The 18936-nt window shown below is 35.7% G+C and overlaps 1 protein-coding gene across 3 annotated transcripts; it reads right to left on the reverse strand.

Moving 5' to 3' along the window:
* Positions 1-914: 914 nt before the first annotated feature.
* On the reverse strand, positions 915-4190 carry LOC149264931 (delta-selinene-like synthase, chloroplastic). Of its 3 annotated transcripts, none has more exons than XM_089429038.1 (10): positions 3755-4190; positions 3419-3651; positions 3185-3300; positions 2836-3071; positions 2661-2704; positions 2414-2506; positions 2099-2314; positions 1808-1949; positions 1438-1686; positions 915-1349 (listed from the first exon to the last, which is right to left on the reverse strand). In XM_089429038.1, the coding sequence occupies exons 1-10, from the start codon at positions 4019-4021 to the stop codon at positions 1050-1052; spliced, it is 1896 nt and encodes a 631-aa protein (XP_089285164.1). In that variant the 5' UTR covers positions 4022-4190; the 3' UTR covers positions 915-1049. The 3 variants fall into 3 exon arrangements, with proteins under 3 accessions (XP_089285164.1, XP_089285161.1, XP_089285162.1); XM_089429035.1 differs by having other exon boundaries at positions 916-1349; positions 2607-2704; positions 3755-4188; XM_089429036.1 differs by having other exon boundaries at positions 917-1349; positions 2607-2704; positions 3419-3615; positions 3755-4186.
* Positions 4191-18936: the final 14746 nt, after the last annotated feature.

Genomic DNA, 18936 nt, shown 5'->3' on the forward strand with positions numbered 1-18936 from the left:
TATTATTTTTATTTTTTCTACATAGCCTTACATGTTTCTTTAATGTAATTTTCTCTCAAGTTTCATTATATTCATCTAGAGATATAAACCCTTTGATGATTTGTTCTTAAGTTTTTAAGATTAGAGTTGTATCTATAAACTAATACAAGAAGCTTTTATGAATTAAAATCTGTAAAGTAATTTAAGACAAAAGTTCCGATTATGAAAAGTTATCTAACAACAATATTAAGATTTCTCTTTCAGTCAAACTAAACTACATTTACATTTAAATCACATAAAAATTCACATTTATTTTCAACTATACTCTTTTTTACTCAATTCTTTTACAACATATGATGCAATTGCTACTTACTTATTCAATTAATTACTTACTCATAAAAATACATTAAAAAAATCTATTATTATAATTTTTATTATTTAAAATATATTCTTTACCTTATAATTACATTCACACATATTTTTTTAAATATCCAAATTATAACCCAACTATCTTATCAATTACACAAATCCAATACTTTATAAATACATTCAACCCATCGACCTTTTTTAAAACATCTAAATTATAACACAACTGACTTTTATAAATACATTCACACACACATGTTTTTTTTTTAAATATCCAAATTATAACCCAACTGTCTTATCAATTACACAGATCCAATACTTTATAAATACATTCAACCCATCGACTTTTTTCAAAACATCTAAATTATAACACAACTGACTTATAAATTACACAAACCCAACTTGTTACTTTAATAAATTTATGCTAAATTTCAAACAAAATAAAGTGGGAGATATAAAAAAGGCTTCAAAACATTCACGTGATAAATAATCTTTTACAATATAAAAGGTTCGTTAGACTATGCCATAAAAAAATGAACAATATGATTTATGATATTGTTTATGATATTAAAAATATGTTACCACTGGCCACCAAAAACACGGAATATTTTGAGCCACATTTATAGCATAGCGGTGGCAATATAAGACCGACATGTTCAAACCCCTCGGCAAATTGATAACGCTCTGCGCCATTACGATCACAGTCACAGCTGCAGTGGCTGGATGAGAACTTTGAATATTTGGTCCTTTACCTCATTGTCAGAAAGGGATATGCCATCATTGTATTTGAAGAGGAAGTGCATGCCTCGTGCAAGATTGAAAGTAAACCTTTTGCAGCACAGCGGCACTGTATTGTCATGCTTTAGAAATTCCCAATTCAGTTGGCTGACAGAAAGATCCAGGATGCCTTTCATATGATTTAAAGCATCTTCACGGGTACATTCCGGATTGTCTTTCATATAACACTCTGAACATGAAGCTACCTGCCCGTGTTCCTTCTCTTGCTTCAACCACACACATAGTGGCAAATGTTAAAACAAATCCTAATCTCATCTTATGTTTAAAATGAACATTAATTTGAATGTCAAATACCTCAAAGTCCGTTATGTCGTCCTTGACTCGGATCGTCAGTTCTAACAGATCATGGATCTTGGATGGATAGACTATTTGCTTCAGAATGTCGTCTGGTAGAATCTGATCCATTAACAGAAGCGGAATCAAATTTAACACACACATCCCGGAGCTAGCGAGGCCATTCTTATAGTACTCATTAAACGAGGGGACATATCCAGCCGCCATCCATTCCCCTTCTTGCAGATAAGACTCAACGTATCGCTCCCACTAAAAGTGAAGGCAAGCGGTCAGATATTTCATTCATACAGACATACTAATAACAAGGACATAAAAAAGGGTACAAGCATGTTTTGCATAGATGTCTCTAATAATCATAGACAGTACATACGCCATTTTTTCTTATATACGCCGCCATGTCACGCCCTTGCTTTTTTTCCACTTCAGCAGTCCATTCATTCGATGTCTTCATGAAGAACTCGAATATTTTTTGAATGTGGTCTGGAAGGCGGCTTATTAGTGAAGTATCCCATCTGAAAATAATTCAAAATGTTTATTAAAAAATTTAAAAACTTCCTGCGATATAGGCTATCCCAGAACGTCACTCTTGCAGAACTAAAAATATTTAATGGATCGCGCCAATTTCTACATAATAGTCGCTATAATTTGAACTTGACTTGACCTTCTCACTCCCTCAGTGAAGATTTTGATTTCGTCCAATGTTCCGTGAGTATCATATAGGTCATCTATAACCGTCATCACTGTTGAAAGTTTTGTGAAGGCGATTCTGCTGCTACGAAATTCGGGCTCGAATGTGCCTAGAACCGCCCAAAAGTAAAGTTCCACGTGACGTTTCCTATAGAAATCCAGCTGCGGCAGATATGACTCTGACCACCACCTATATATTGCAAAGGTCATGTCACTAAATTGACAAGCAAGCATAATGATCAGATACATAATCTATTGTATCCTATCATAATGTCAAAGGCCAGTGCACCTCGAGATAAGTTGCATTTCCTTCTTATGTGTACATTGCAGAATATTGAAGTCCAATTTTGCCAGCTCTAAAATTTTCTGGTTCATACTAGACCTGAAAGAATACATGGTGAACATATATTAGTGTATGGAAAACACTTGTTGAAATTCAGGATTCATTGAAACTGATCAAATCTTATGGACAAGGTTAGTACTTGAGCCATGAATAGTTTTGGTCATATATTTCGATAAAGTTCCTAGCCTCCCACCTAGGCACACTGCAATGCCATGGAAATTCCAATGCATATTTCACCTGGAAAACAGTAATCAAATCAGACTTCTGCCAATGTTAGGAGGGTAAAACATACAAAATAAATAAATAATTTCCAGATGCGAAGAGTTTGCATACAATACCAGAAGTTAAAAAAGGTGTTTATAACTTACCTCTCTCTGGAGGCTTTGATCGATGTCAGCTACAGTGTGTCCTGTTAAAACTTGGGTTAGATACTGTGTTGTGAATGTCTTTGCCTCCTCCATCACTTTTTCGCCGGGAAACGAAATGTTTGAAGCTCGGAATAATGACAGCATGCTTCTCACTTCTTTATCAGCATTTCCTTCTTCACCAGTACTGGAACTACAGAAGAATTGCCCGTTTTCGTCTTTGAAATTCTCTAAAACGTCTGTTTCATCAGTGCATGACATTCTATAAGTATCAAATATATTTGTTAAAGTTATCTCAGCTCACTTATTTAACTGTCAAACGACATCAAGGGTATATTTTATTCTGTCTGACCCGAAGAGACATTATATCGATGCATTCTGAGTGCCCGAAATCCCAACGCCGTAGAGTTGAGATCTTTAATGCCGGAATTCCTTGATCCGAGCCCGATGCCCGTTTCGTTCCAATATCTGCTAATCATCAATGAATGAGGTTTTAATGATCAATGAATGAGTATCTATCATCTAGAAGTGCATACAATCACTGAATCCTATAAATGGAAAATCAGATTCATGTGTAATGCTTAACCTGTAAACGTAATCGATAGCTTCTTTTATTTCAGGCTGAAAATGTCTATCAATTCCCAAACATTCGATAATATCCACCATCTGAAGACGTCGGATTAAATCGTCAGCGGCATCACTGCAGCTATCTTTCATGTCACTCAAAAGTCGGTGTTTGATATCTTCAACAAGCGTTTCTCCTCGTTCACGATATGTAGGTGCCTGGTCACGGCGTATTTCAATGAAATACAAAGTTATCTTGCAGAGATTGATGAATGATGGATTTTAACATGTGAAACTGCAGTGCTTAATACATTAATTTTAAAGGAACACAAGGCAATAATGAGATTAAGATAAATACCGCGTATGACGTTGAGAGAGAATGTATAACGTCATCGTCCCAGACGTTGGAATGATGATTGCCTGTGCGTCTTTGAGTGCTCATGCTTAATATTGGCGTCACAGATTTCTTTGGCATTAGCATTCCAGCACTTGAAAGTTGTTGACAGAGAGCCAAACGATCATTCTTGGAGCTGATCAGCAATCTGTGGACACCCGATCTCCAAATCAACGGCGTTACAGAAACAAGAGCCATTAGCACTTGCTTCCTATTGTAACTATATAGCATTTCCCTGTCGTGCCTGGCCTATTTATATTACAATTTCTAATGAAAATTCCAAATAAATGGGATCTTTCATTTCGATGCGATTTTGCATACTTGATTTCTCTAAGGAATCCTTTTGGACGGTAAAGGTATTGACAATTTCGGCAAGGTCAGAAATGGAACTGTCTTACCTTTTAGATAAAAATAGTAAAATACACTTTTGAGGAAGATGATCTGTAATAATTATAATGATTCCATTCCTTGTTTGCATCCTAGTCTGTCTCTCTTCTGTAATAATTATAATGATTCCATTCCTTGTCTGTTATATATTTAAGAAAATCTATTTTGCAAAAATTTCGAGTTGGATTTGAATCTGACAATATGACATTATGTAGAGATTGATTGCTTATCAATTTAGTGACATGATTTTCTACGATACACTACGTCTATTATCCACATATATATAAAAGTGGTTGATCTGTAGTTTTCTGTTTTAAATTTGAGGTGTAGGTTTATTTTTAGGTATTACGGAAAATTGATTTATGAGGTGTTTCACAAATATGTTGAGATTCTAGAAATCGAGGGACGTTCTAGTCAATCGTGAATTCTAGAAATATGTTGAGATTCTATATGAAGTTCCAGCAGTATAGTGAATATACTACAATCTTAATGACAATTATACCAACTAACCTCTCCACTAACAATGACCTGAACACAATCTATTAAACGAAAATAATAACAATTACAAATATATTTGAGGAGTTACAATTTTCTACTAGTAGAATTTCGTTCAGAAATCTTGCTCTGGTGAGGATGGTTCTAAATGGCCTATATCTGCGCATTGGACGAAATCAAAATACTCAAAGCGGCCGCAAAGAAGGTGAAGTTCAAAATATAGCGTCTATCATGTAAAAATGAGTTCTGGTTCATTTATTTGTAGTTTGTGATCCAGTATTTTGTGGGAGGTTTTGTATCTTTTTCTTCTAAATTTTATTTTTAATAAATACTTTTATATGCCATGTTTAAATAGGATATTTTGTTAATAGGAGACATTGACAGAATTGACTTCTTTATTAACAGGTATAATAAATTAATTATTTAAGTAACATATAGAATAAACTAATGGTTCAAGTGGAAAAGATAAAGGATAAAGGGTGGGATATATTTGATGTATCTGAGGCTAAAGGTGGATGTAAGTTAATGATGATACCTCATAATGTGTTAGTGGCAATGCAAAATTGAAAAAACATAATATATTAATTTGGAGGAATCATTAAAGGGACTTACATAATGAATTTGAAGATGGTGTAAGAAGATAAAATGTAGACAAATGAATGAGATTTTAAAATATATGATTTTTATTTATAGAAATTGTGTCTAAGTGATGATGATGATGGTGGTGGTGGTGGTTACCGTCCATTGAGACCAAATTGGTCTATCGGACCTATAATTTTATCTGGCTCCTCGTCCTTCTTGGCGAGATTAGTGTTGTAGCTTTCTTTTTTTCCTCTATGGTCTTCCAACTTTCTTTATCTTGCATCTTCTTCATCTCTTTTGATTCTTGGGACATTGGTGTCTTAGCTTCACGATCTATTGTGTTCGTCCTTTTGAAGATAGTCAGAGAAGAAGTTTGGTCTAGGAGATCTGTTTTGCCGTTAAATGGAGATTTATTTTGTGCGGTATTCAAACCCTCATAACTTGAGGGGTTGTCGAGTTCATTCTTTTGTTGTTGGGCAAGGTTTTCCCTTGCTTGTCTTGAGAATTGTTTATTTCTTTCCCGATTTCTTGTGATTCAGAGTTTTCTCGAGAATATTCTTCTTTGATGACAGTGTAGTGTTCTTTTTGTGCTCCTTCCCACCATGTAGATCTGTGGTGATTTTTTCTTGCAAAATTTTCCTAGGAGGCTTTTAGGCAATTTTTTGCTAGGTGGCCTATCTCAAAGCAGGACCGACATCTGAAGAGGACACATTCATAATCGAGTTTCTGGTTCCACACATAGTCTTTACTTGTTAGGTGTATTTTAGCTGGGAATCTGATGCTAAAATCCATTTCCACACAAATGCATGCATAGGTGGTTCTGGCATATTCCTTTGTTTCTTGGCACCTGCAATAAAATTTCCCAATTGCATTTCCAATGGCTTTTAGCGAAGTGAAATTCCAGAGATGCAAGGGTAGGTTTGGCAATCTCACCCAAACTGGTGCTAAGGTTATCGCTGTTGTTGAGAGATCGAATGATGGGTTCCATGGCCTCATGAATAGGCCTGATTTTTCCCAAAACCAAGGGTCGGAATCTAGAATACATTGTCTGCTTTCAGGGTTTTCAAAATCTACTATAAAGAAACCCCTAGCACAAGGGTAGATATTAATTGCATTAGGAATTAGAGGCTTCCATACCTCCGCGATCCAACTGTGGAGAGCTATTAGCTGTGGCCAAAAACCATTGAATCGGTAGATTAGGGCACTTTCAGAGAACTTCAAAGCCTCATCGAGTGAGGCTTGGACCACCTAGACAGTGGGAGCTGGGGCTTCACTGAGATATGGGCAGGAGCTTGCCCCCCAAAGGCGGACGGTGAGCCAGCAGCTATTTTCGCAAAGCTGGGAGCCATCTGGAGAATATTCTCCTGCCCGCAGATCTAACCACAAAAAGCCCAATCGAGCCGCGGATCTAACCGCAGAAGGAATTGGCAGACCTGTGAGAAAAGCCTCAGACCTATGCGTAATCAAATTTGGAGAGCCGCAGATCTTCTTTGGATGACCTTGGAGCCCTATTATCCTTGTCAAGCCTGGCGTTCAATTGTAAGGACCAGCATCTGGCATGTAAAGCCTGAGATTTTGCAAAGAAAATCGACAGACCAACGTCCTCCACCAGGCTGCCGATCTGAGGCTAGAAAGAGAGGCAGATCTACCGAAAATAAAAAGAAAATCAAAGCTGGGTCTGATGATGAAACTATTCCTTTCATTCCACGCAACAAGCCCTAGGTGCATTACCCTGGCCTTCGATACACCGGCGACGAGAATGACAGGCCACGGTTCTCTTAACAGCCCACAGTTCTACCAAAAAAGCGAGAGCCGCTCTATATCTCAATAGAGCCGCAGATCTAGAGTCTTTGGCGTAGATCTGGAGAGCTGCAGAGCCGCAAATCTAGACGACGACGAGTCGCAGAGGTTATCACGAAGAGCTGTAGAGCCGCAGATCCGGACAATGACGACGAGTTGCAGAGCCGCAGATGGATTTTGAGTTCTCATATCATTGGTATGTTATTTTTCATGCATAACATAATGTATATGTTTCTATTAGTACAAATTTTGAGTAGCTAAATAATGAAAACGTTATCCAAAGAGTGTTCTTAATCAAGCAATTTTTCCTAAAATTATGTTCTTAATTTTATAGTTTCCTTTTTAAATAATCAAAATCATTATAACCTTGAAATTACAAGGTCTTCTGTTAGTGCAACGTAAAAGTGTCTTAGCATTTTATATATATATATATATATATATATATATATATATATATATATATATATATATATATATATATATATATATATATATATAATCTACACGGATGACTCGATATGTGTATGTAGCATTCTATATATTCAAACATGTGTGCAGCACTAAAAATTCAGAAAAACATGTAGCACTAAAAAAGTGTGTAGTACTAAAAGTTCAAATAAAGTGTGTGGCACTAAAAAAAGTCTGTACCGGTAAAAAGTGTGTAGCACTAAAAATTCAAAAAAAGTATGTAGTACTAAAAAAAGTGTGTAGCACTAAAATATGTGTACACAAATTGAATTTTGAGTTCTCATTTCATTGGTATGCTTCTTTTCATGCAAAACGTAATGTATATGTTTCCATTAGTACAACCTTTGAGTAACTTAATGACAAAATATTTATCCAAAAACTTGTGGATTTGTAGAGAATAAAGTGTTCTCGATCAAGCTACTTTTTCAAAATTTACGTTCTTAATTTTATATATTTCTTTTTAAATAATGAAAGTCATTATATCCTTCAAATTATAAGGCCATCATTAGCACAATCTAATATATATATATATATATATATATATATATATATATATATATATATATAGACGAATGACTAAATATGTGTATTTAGTTTTATAGATAACATATTTGTCTACTTTGTATAAAAATAACATCAAGGATAGTGATATAAACATTTTTTAAAAAATTGGTGTTTGCATGTATCACAAACCACCACTATATTCGAGGCAACCATGTTTATCTTGGTGGATATTGGTGGCCACATGCCTATTCCACTTGGGCCCAACACTTCTTCCTTTCAATTTCCTAATTTCCACCATTGTTTTCTATTTTTGGTAGGCCTTTAGGTCCTGAACTTCCAAAGCCATTTTGACGCCCTAAACGACATTTTTTTTGACAAATGAGAAAAAAGGAATACATTGGCAAGGGTTTGCAGTCGAAAGTTGTTTTCCTGAGATAGATATTTCTAAGCAGGTATTGTGCATGCCAAACAAATATCATATGCCAATGTTACAATCCCAGGAAGCTAGCATCCCAGCTAACCCCAATAGGGCCAACAAACTTTTGGTGATTCATCTCCTACAGTTAGATTTTTTGATGTTTAGAGTTTTTCATTGTTTTTGAATAATAAAAAAGACTCTGATCCTTATTGTAACATAGTCTAGAAGACATTTAGATGTCACATCTCTTCTTACAGATAAGCCACCGTCACCCGAGCTAGTTCATTTTCATTTTACAAGTAAATAATTTTCAACATTTGATATTAATCAATTGAAGTCCATTTTTTGTTATATCTTTGTGTTTCTATATAAATATACATTTAAATTCGTTCTTTCATAAATCTAAATCACAAGTCATCATGGACATAGGATTCCATCCATGAAAAATTAAAATTCAAAAAAGTGTGTAGCAATAAAATGTGTGCATGACTTCATAGCACTAAAACATATGAGTAACTAAATGTCTAAATCTTTATCCAAATATTTCTTCAAAAAATTATGTTTGCATGTATTTAAAGTTCAAAAAAATGCGTAGCAATAAAAATTCAAAAATAAAGTGTGTATATCTAAAAATTCAAAAAGAAGTGTTTAGTACTAGAAAAAAAAAAGTGTGTAGCACTAAAATTTTCAAATAAATATGTAGCACTTGTTGAGTCACAAAATGGGTATGTATTTACCATTAATTTCATCACCTTTTTCCTTGTTTCTTATCTTTTTCATATCTTAATGCGTTAATATATTGATTGATTATGATAAAAAACGGCTGAATTACTCGCAGTTAAGATTTAGCCATAGTAACTGACTTTTACTCTTATTTATGCAAAAAAATGATGAAAGGAACAGTTCTTGTTCTCTAACGATGGAACATCATAAACCAACAAACTGAGGGTGAAACACGTCAATTGCGGACAAGGATGAGGGAGAATTAGGAGGATCAGCGCGAAAAAGGAAAGGTGAAGTTGGCAATCAGTTGCAAATCCCTCAGGATCTCTGGCAATCAGTTGCAAATCCCTCAGGATCGGGAGATCCTGAGGGATCACATTTATCTTTTACCCTTTCCGATTATAGAGAAAACAATTGTAGGAAGAGAGGGGAGGAATCCTTGTTATTTCAAACTATAATTTTAATTTACAAACTCGTGCTGTCGAGCGAATGCGATCATATTGTAATGTTACTCAAGTTTAATGATTAATATATAATTTGAGGTTGTTGTTCATTCACCTTATCTGAAGTAGCTTAGCAGCATTCGCTGGCAGATAAGAGCCCGACCTCTGGTGGATTAAACTACTTCTTTATATTATATCTTTCTGATTTCAACATGTTTGATTAATTTATTAATTTTCCCATCTTATGTGCTTTTTACTGTTTTTCTGAATTGAAGGAATATCTTTGCTTTATGTGATTTACAACACTCTCATTTGATTTAGTTTACATTCATTGCAGATTAAGTTACTTAGCTAATTATTCAGATTGATTTAATCAATTGTAAAGAGTTTGGTTATTGCTATTAAACTCTCATATCGATATCATTTCCATTTGGATTGCTTCGTAGAGATTGAGTATGATTTAGATTGAATCAACTAGGAAGAGATGAGTTATTGCTACTATGCTCTCGGCTGATTTTATTGTTGATTAAATTGCTTGTGTGAGATTTGATTATGATTTCAGTAAAGAATTCAATCTTTAAGCTTAGATGTCACATTTCCTTTAATGATTGTAATTTGAGTTTATTAGATGCTTCTATATGTTCTTGTATTAAATATCTATACTTGATTTTAAGAAACATTACTCTCTAAATTCATAGCATGCACATATTGTGTACACTCTTGAAATAAAAGGACTTGCCCGGGTTGATGATTAATGTGGGGTAATTAGGATTTGCTGGGGAGATTGTTGCCACCTTACAAAGAGTGATGTATGTCTGATAATTGTTGTTGGGGAAGAATTGGGTATTGAAAATGGAAGGTAAGAACCTACGTAACGAGAAAGTAAAGTTCTTGCTCCTCCGCCCACTTTTCAACACAATTACAGAAAAGTGAAGTAGGTGTTTGATGTTTGTCTATTGAGAGAGAACATGGTATTAAAAATGGAAGGTAAGAACCTGCATAAGGAGCAAGTAAAATGCCTGCTCCCCCACCCACTTTCCAGCAGGATTGTTATGAACTTAAGGTAGAAATAAACATTGGAATTTTTGCATGAATGACTAAGAAGAAAAGACCAGAAAACAATATAATTCCACATCCCAAACCTGAAAAATCTAAGGGATTGGTGACCCTTGGATGATCAAATTTTATCAATGACATCTTAAGAAAAGTTGAATCTCAGCCATCAATAAGTCCCTGAACCGTTGCTTCCAGACAACCTACTATCTCCCTTCGGGCCATAGGTTCACCATCTGTAGCCTACGTTGAGGTCCATAGTAAAACTGAAGGGACTGAGTAGAGTTGTCAAGACATTGAAAATTCACAAACAATACCCTCGCAAGAAGGGAATTCTTGCAACATTCGTGAAGGAGGAGGAGAAACAAGGGAAAAAAAGGAACCAAGATCCCCTCAGTTAGTAATTGAACAAAACACACCCAGTGTCCCAGATCAAGGGAGTGTTGTTAGGATCATTCCTACCTCTTATAGACAACCAAGGGATAACACTCTAGCTCCAGAAATCCCAGAAGGGTACTAGAATATCTTTGATCAAATGGCCAGTAATCCACAAGTACCCGAGACCTCTACATTACAGTATCCTATTGATGACATAGCTATTAACACACCCATGAAAGTTATCCCTCTACAAAATATTCCCACCTTTCATGGACTCACATCAGAAGATCCGGATGTGTTTATGTTTGAATTTGATGTCCTATTTCGGGGTTATGATTACACCACCGACCCTTAGAAACTGAAGTTGTTTCCCTCCACGTTAAAGGGAGTAGCCCTGCGTTAGTTTATGGGACTGGGTGGGGGCACCATAAATGATTGGGACCAAATGAAAACTGCTTTCCTTAAAAAATATCAAGATTATTGCAGATCTAGGGAACTAAAAGATGGGATATTCCAAAAGGTAGCAAGACCTAGTGAAACGTTGGAAGAGTATGTGGAGCGTTTCCAATATAACCTCCAAAGGTCTCCCTATGCAAATCTGCCTTTTCTTGATAACGTGCTAAAAACCACACTGATTAAGGGGATGAAATACCAATGGATAGAGACATTAAATATTATGGGTAAACGTGATATCTATCAAGAAGACTATGCTAACGTTATTAATTTGTGTATCGGGTGCATGAGGGGTAGTACAAGATTAAAACTAGCTGAACGCGATATGATCACCAGGGACAGCAAAATCTCTGGTGGAAGCATTACTTGTACTAAAATTGGCAACCTGTTGGAAGATTTCAAAACAGATATCCTGGGAACTTTGACAATACAATTACACATCATGTAGGCCAAGCAGGAGCAGTCCGAAGCAGAACAAAACGTAATGATCTTTTGCCCTTGATGCAAGAAGAAACATAGTCATAAAGAATGTCCATTAGATAGGGTACAGACCTGTGCCATATGCACCAAAGAACATGCCACAGAAGATTGCCCATCGCTTCCAGGATTAAAAGCGGTCTTCCAAGAGGAAGAGGAAGAAAAGGAACTAGTCTACCTGTTAAATCAGCATCACCAATGGCAAGCATGACAAACAGGTATGCCTCCCGACCCATCTTCATTCTTTCAACCCTCACAATATAATTCTCAGTAATACACAAGGGCTACATGGCAGAACCAATCACCTTTTCCTAATTGGTCGCCACAAGCATTTTCTATGCCACCTTGGTCCAATCAATCAATTCCAAACAATAGTTGTCCAAATTCCTCTTACTTCCACCATTCTAGCAGAACAACCCATATCCATCTCAATGGCTACCCTCCACTTTACAAAACCAAAACTGGTTGTCAAACTATCAAATACCTGCAAACCATCCAGCAGGAACAATCCCCCTGCCTCAACCTATGCTACCAGCACTTTACACGTTACAACAAAATCCTCAATCCAACATACAACCACAACTCCCAACCCAGCGCAAATCAAATCCCAACAATAGACTAGTCTAGTCGGTACAAATTATTGAAGGGCTGGATCCGGAAACCGAGTTCAGAGAATGTAATGAACTCAAATTGAGGTCTGGATGGATAATTGAGTCAAAGGAAGATAAAAATATACAAATATAAGAACCACTACCTGTAGAACAAACACCTCAAATGGAGAATACAGTTAAACAGAAAAGCCATGATCAAACCATTACCTCTTCTCCACCATTCCCAGAAAGATTGATTATATCTCGCCCAATCGAGTATCCCGATTTTGATCTCCTGGGAGAATTAAAAAATATTTGTGTAAAAATACCCCTCCTCCAGGCTATTCAAGACATTCCAATCTATGCAAAAGCCATTAAGGAATTGTGTACCAAGAAGCCTACGAGGAAAATAAAAGAAACACCAACTATCCATGTAGTTGGAACTTTATCTAATTTATTATCAGGCAGAGAAACACCGATGAAATATGAGGACCCAGGAAACCCTGTAGTCACAGTACAAATAAATGAATGTTCCATCCCCAATGCATTAGTCGATCTAGGGGGAGCCATTAATATTATCACAATAACAACATGTCAGAGACTTGGCATCACAGCCTTAGATCTAACTACGACCTTGCTGGAACTTGTTGACCAATCAGTTGTCAAACCAGAAGGGACATTACACGATGTAATGGTGTCTGTAGGTTCTTGGGAATACCCAACAGATTTCTTGATTATTAATCCTAGAAATCGGCTAGATGGACATCCTCTAATACTAGGAAGAACTTGGATAGAGACCGTAGATGCTTACATAAGATGTCGAATAGGAAATATTACTATAGCAAGAGGAAGCAATGTGAAGAACCTAGCTTTATATCCTCCAGCACGGCCAAGCCTAAATATAATAAAAACTAGGAAACAACTTATAACATATTTAACTAAAAATATTTGATCACCACTAACTGTAGTGGATGCTCTTGAATTTAAGAATCAAATAGAAGATGACATTATTAACACTTACATTAACCACCCAGCTGGCGTATCTAATCTAAAATGTCACATGATTGAAGCAGCCCTGGATAATGAAATTAAAGAATATCCTTTAAAGATATCAATGACCAAACAATACCAACAACAACTCTTTATAACAGTAAACCCATTGAAATTGAGCTAGGGAGAGTCCTAAACATTAACAAGAACTTGATTGATGACCAACATCAGAGGCTTATTCAACTCCTTAGAAAATAGAAAGAGGCTTTTGCTTGGGATTACCTAGATATGAAAGGGATTGACCCCCAGTTATGTATGCACCACATCTATACTAAGAAAGATGCGAGACCCATTTGACAACCTCAATGATTATTAAACCATCACCTAAAGGATGTTGTTAAAGTCGAACTACAAAAACTATTAGATGTAAATTTCATCTATCTTATATCTGATAGCAAATGGGTTTCTCCATTAGTTGTGGTTACTAAAAAGAATGGGAAGTGGTGTATATGTGTTGACTACAGAGATATTAATAAAGAAAGACAAAAAGATCATTTTCCCCTCCCGTTCATTAACCAGGTGCTAGACACATTGGCAAGTAAAAAATTCTTCTCTTTCTTAGACGGCTTTAGTGGCTACAACCAAATCCAAGTTGCCCCTAAAGACCAAGATAAGACTACCTTCACCTGCCCCTAGGGAATGTTTGCTTACAAGGTATTCCTTTCGGACTGTGCAATGCACCTGCCACATTCTAGAGATCCATACTCAACATTTTTGCAGATTTGATAAACGAGGGACTCGAGGTGTACATGGACTATTTTACACCCTATGGAGATGACTTTGAGCCAACATTACAAATGCTAGAGAAAGTCCTGCAAAGATGCATTGCTGCCAAGCTCTTCTTAAGCCATGAGAAATGCCACATGATGATGACCGAGGGCCTCATCCTCGGTCATTACATCTCCGCAGCTGGAATTCAGGTAGATCCAGTGAAAATTCAGATAATGCTCTTAATACCTACCCCCTGCACTCAAACTGAGGTACACAGTTTTTTGGGATTATCTGGATATTATCGAAGATTTATAAAGAACTTCTCCCAAATTGGTGCACCATTATATGCTTTTACAAGAAATATCAATTTATATGGACTGAAAAATGTGACATTGCCTTTGAAGAGTTAAAATCGCTAGTATCAATAGCCCCAGTACTACGGGACCCGAACTAGGATTTACCATTTTAGATTTCATCCTATGCATCAGATATCGCCATTGGAGTAGTTCTCGGCCAAGAGTATGATAAGAAACCTTATTCGCTATACTACATCATCAAAAATTTAACTCCTGCTGAGTTGAATTACACCGTGATCGAGAAAGTGTTTCTAGCTGTAACCTATGCTATTAACAAATTCAGACACTATATAACATGATACCCTGTGGTTTTGTATACTGATCACTCTGCTATCAAATATTTAACTAATAAACCTATTACGAATGGGAGAGTGACACGATGGTTAGTCCTTTTGCAGGAATTCAACATAATAATCAAGGATTGACCGAGAAAGGAAAATCTGGTGGCAGACTTCTTCTCATGTGTGCCAAAGACAGACAACACAATGGCAGTAGAAGACCAGTTTCCCGATGAGCACCTATTTGCTGTAACTGTGAAAACACCATGGTACGCTGATGTCGCAAATTACCTAGAAGTTGGAAAATTACCCAAGTACCTGACGCCCAGAGAAAGAAAAATTAATAGTGTAACCCAGCACTCGGTTCTCCTGGATCAGAGGGTACCTCTCTCACATAGGAGCAGATATGCATATCCGCAAGTGTGTCAGGGAAAACGAAATCTATGACATCTTAAAAGCCTGCCACGATGGACCTTGCGATGGACACTTTCTAGACTACAGGATTGAACATAAAGTCTTACAGATGGGCTATTATTGCCCCACCATTTTTAATGACGCTAAGAAATTTGTCTAGGCATGCGATAACTACCAAAGAATGGGTCGCCCTAGCCAGTCTGATGAGATGCCCTTGCATCCACAATTAGTCATCGAACATTTTGAACGCTGGGCATTAGATTTCATTGGCCCAATAAACCCATCATCTAATCAAAAGACGTATATACTAGTTGCAATGGAATATGTGACTAAATGGATTGAGGCAGAAGCATTACCAAGGGCCACAGAGGACACAATAATCCATTTTATTTTCCAAATTTTCGTTCGGTATGGCTTGCCTAGAGAAATAATTATGGATGGAGGGCCACAATTTGTAGCCCATAATCTTGCTGCTACATTAAAAAATCATCACATCTTACACAGAATCACATCTCCATACCACCCGCAGGCAAATGGCCAGGTAGAAAGTACCAACAAAGTAATCGAGACAATACTAACAAAAACAATCGCCTCACATAGACGCGACTGGGCTACCTGATTACTAGAAGCCCTGTGGGCATATCGCACGACTTGGAGGAATACCATAGGATACTCCCCATATTAGCTTGTGTTTGGCAAGGAACCTATCTACCCAATAGAATTTTAAATTCAGACATTGAGGATAGCCCAAGAAGTAGGTCTAGATCTGAATGAAGCACAGGTTAACAAACTACATCAAATTAATGAATTGGATGAAATCCGGCTATCAGCTCCTCGACACACTGCATTGATCCAACAACAAAGAGAAAAATGGCATGATGCCCTCATCAAGAAAAATATATTCCATGAAGGTGATTGGGCACTTCTGTATGATTCTAGGTTCTAGGATTTCCTGGGCAAACTCTAGACTAGATGGTTAGGTCCCTACAAGATACAAGAGGTGCACAATAATGGCACCCATACATTAGCCACCATTGATGGGTCTAGCTACTCTTTTAAAGCAAATGGACATCGAGTATGCCTCTATCACAAATGGCTTACAAGGGAATCCTTTTGCGAGCAAATACGTGAAGACTCTACGATACAAATTCTCACTGAAGGGGGAAACTATTCAACAGCACTAGTTTAGTGAAGAATTTATTTTTTGAAAATCTAAAAGTATAAATAGGAAGTGAGAGAAAGAAAAATGCAAAAAATGTTGAAACAACAGTCACCAGGGTTCTAAATTTTTAGGCAAAAGGAGTTTCCATTTGTTAGTATGAAGTTTTATAGCGAGTGTACTAAAATCCTTCACTTAAGCTACTGGTGACAAATAGCCCTAACAACAAATAAAAATGGCTGCTCATATGCTTCAAATCTACGAAACATTAAGTAGAAAACCTGCAAAAATATTGCATGCAAATATGAAGGAACATATAATAGAAAATGATATACCAAAATCCCAATGGAAATAGAAGAAATTTGATTTTATTAAAAATATAATGTTCACACCTTGTGAGGAGAATATGCACACTTCTATCTGCAAATCCCCCTCCATGGGATGGGTTCTTGAATACGTTGTGCTTTATATTCAACTTTCTCTCCCAATGGTTGTAGTGGAAAATGGTGCTAATGGCGGTTTGAACTTGAAAATTGGAGCTCAAATATCATAAGACGATAATGAGGACAATGAGAATAGTCATGGTGATGAATAAGGATAAAACATCTCTATCTATAACAAAATATTAAGATAGATCTAGAATTAGGAAAATAATAAAAATGTTGGACTAAATCAAGATCTAGCCATTAAGCATATTTATCATATTTTAGAAAGAGAAATTTTATTTGAAATGATCAAATATCTTTATTTAGAAAGTCATTAAAGTAATTAAGAAATAAAAAAATATTTATTATTTACTTTATGGGGATAAAGTCAAAGATGGATTAGAAATAAATATTAAATAAACATTTAATAGTTATTTCATGAGAGAAATAAGGGATAATTATGGAATAATAAATAAATAATGATTTGTTTAATTATTCTCATGAAATTTTTTGGATTTTAAAGAAAACTATTTGAGGAAAATGGTTCACAAATTATTTCCTAAGGTTAAATTTGCTTTTAATATTTAAAAACCCATCTTACACAGTGTATTTTGGTCAACCTAGAAGAAAATGGCTAGGTGATCATTTTTTGGGTGATAACACTCTATAAAAAATACAGTACTTTGTTCACAACAACAAGCTACAACATAATTACAACTACAACCAACAGAGTTGCAACAATAATAAAAACTGTAGCTAACAAAGTTTCAACAACAATAATAGCTATAATCAATGGAGTTGCAGCAACATACAATGAATAGAGTTGCAGAGTCAAACAATGAAGAAAGTTGCAACAATGTATAGTTATAGCTAAGATACAACAACTATGAGCTACAACAAAATAAAAATACATTATTTTTATTCCACTACTATGTGTTCTTCCTTCTGTTACATTCATCCATATTTATACATAACTTTCAGTTCGTTAATTAGACTTGAAAAAATTAAATTACCCCTTCGTTGATAAATCTTCAAATCTTAATTAGGTAAAAGGACAAAGTTGAAATAAACTCTCTGGTGGTGTTGCTCCAAATTTCAACGAGTTGAGGAGGTGGTAGCTCTTCACATTTTCATGTTACCCCTTCAAGTTTCAATGAGATGAGATCAAGGAAAATCTTCACGATTTTAGGCACTCATGAAATAATCATTGTCATTGACATTCTCCCCCTTAATTGTTTCAACCAAAAGTTTTGTTGTTACATCAAAAAAGTAGTTACACCATACACACACCTATATTTTTCCCATGAATTTGAAATAACTCATTTTCGAAGGGTTTTGTAAACATATATCCAAATTAGTCTTCTGATCTACAAAGTTCCATACAAATTGCATTAGTGTTTACTAATTCTTAAATGAAATGATTCCTTATATCAATATACTTACATATTTTATGGAAAAACATGATTTCTTGATAATGCAATGGTAAATTTGTTTTTCACAAAATAATCGAGTTGGTTCTTCTTTCCCATGTAGGAACTCAATTAACATTCTTCTCAGCCATAACATTTGACAAGAAATTATTGGTGCAACAACATACTTTGCCTTATAAAATGGTGAAATCACAATGGACCACTTATTTGATGCCCATGATACTGCACTCGATCTAAAACTAAACATATACCTTGACATACTCTTCCTGTAATCAATATTTCCTACAAAATCACTTTATGTATATCTAGTCAATTTAAAATCTAGGTGTGATGTATACAAGATAGCATAATTTGTTTTTCCAACAATATAGCTTAATATCCATTTTATAACTTTCCAAGGGGTACTCTTTGGAGACTCCATAAATCAGGAAATTAAACTTACAACAGACATTATTTCAACCCTTGTTACAGCCAAATATATGACACTTCCAACCAACTTCTTGTACAAATACATATCAACACTTAACCCGCAATAATTCTTATTGAGTTTTG

The sequence above is a fragment of the Pinus tabuliformis genome, chromosome 6 (assembly GCF_031772625.1).
Source record: "Pinus tabuliformis cultivar Carrire ecotype Pingquan chromosome 6, CPIR1, whole genome shotgun sequence".
NCBI lineage: Eukaryota > Viridiplantae > Streptophyta > Pinopsida > Pinales > Pinaceae > Pinus > Pinus tabuliformis.

Coding starts and splice junctions, on each gene's coding strand:
- LOC149264931 (XM_089429035.1), bottom strand. CDS start 4,021: ATGCTATATAGTTACAATAGGAAGCAAGTGCTAATGGCTCTTGTTTCT. Junction 3,301..3,418: donor GCTATCGATTACGTTTACAG/GTTAAGCATTAC, acceptor GATGATTAGCAG/ATATTGGAACGAAACGGGCA. Junction 1,950..2,098: donor TTCACTGAGGGAGTGAGAAG/GTCAAGTCAAGT, acceptor AATTATTTTCAG/ATGGGATACTTCACTAATAA.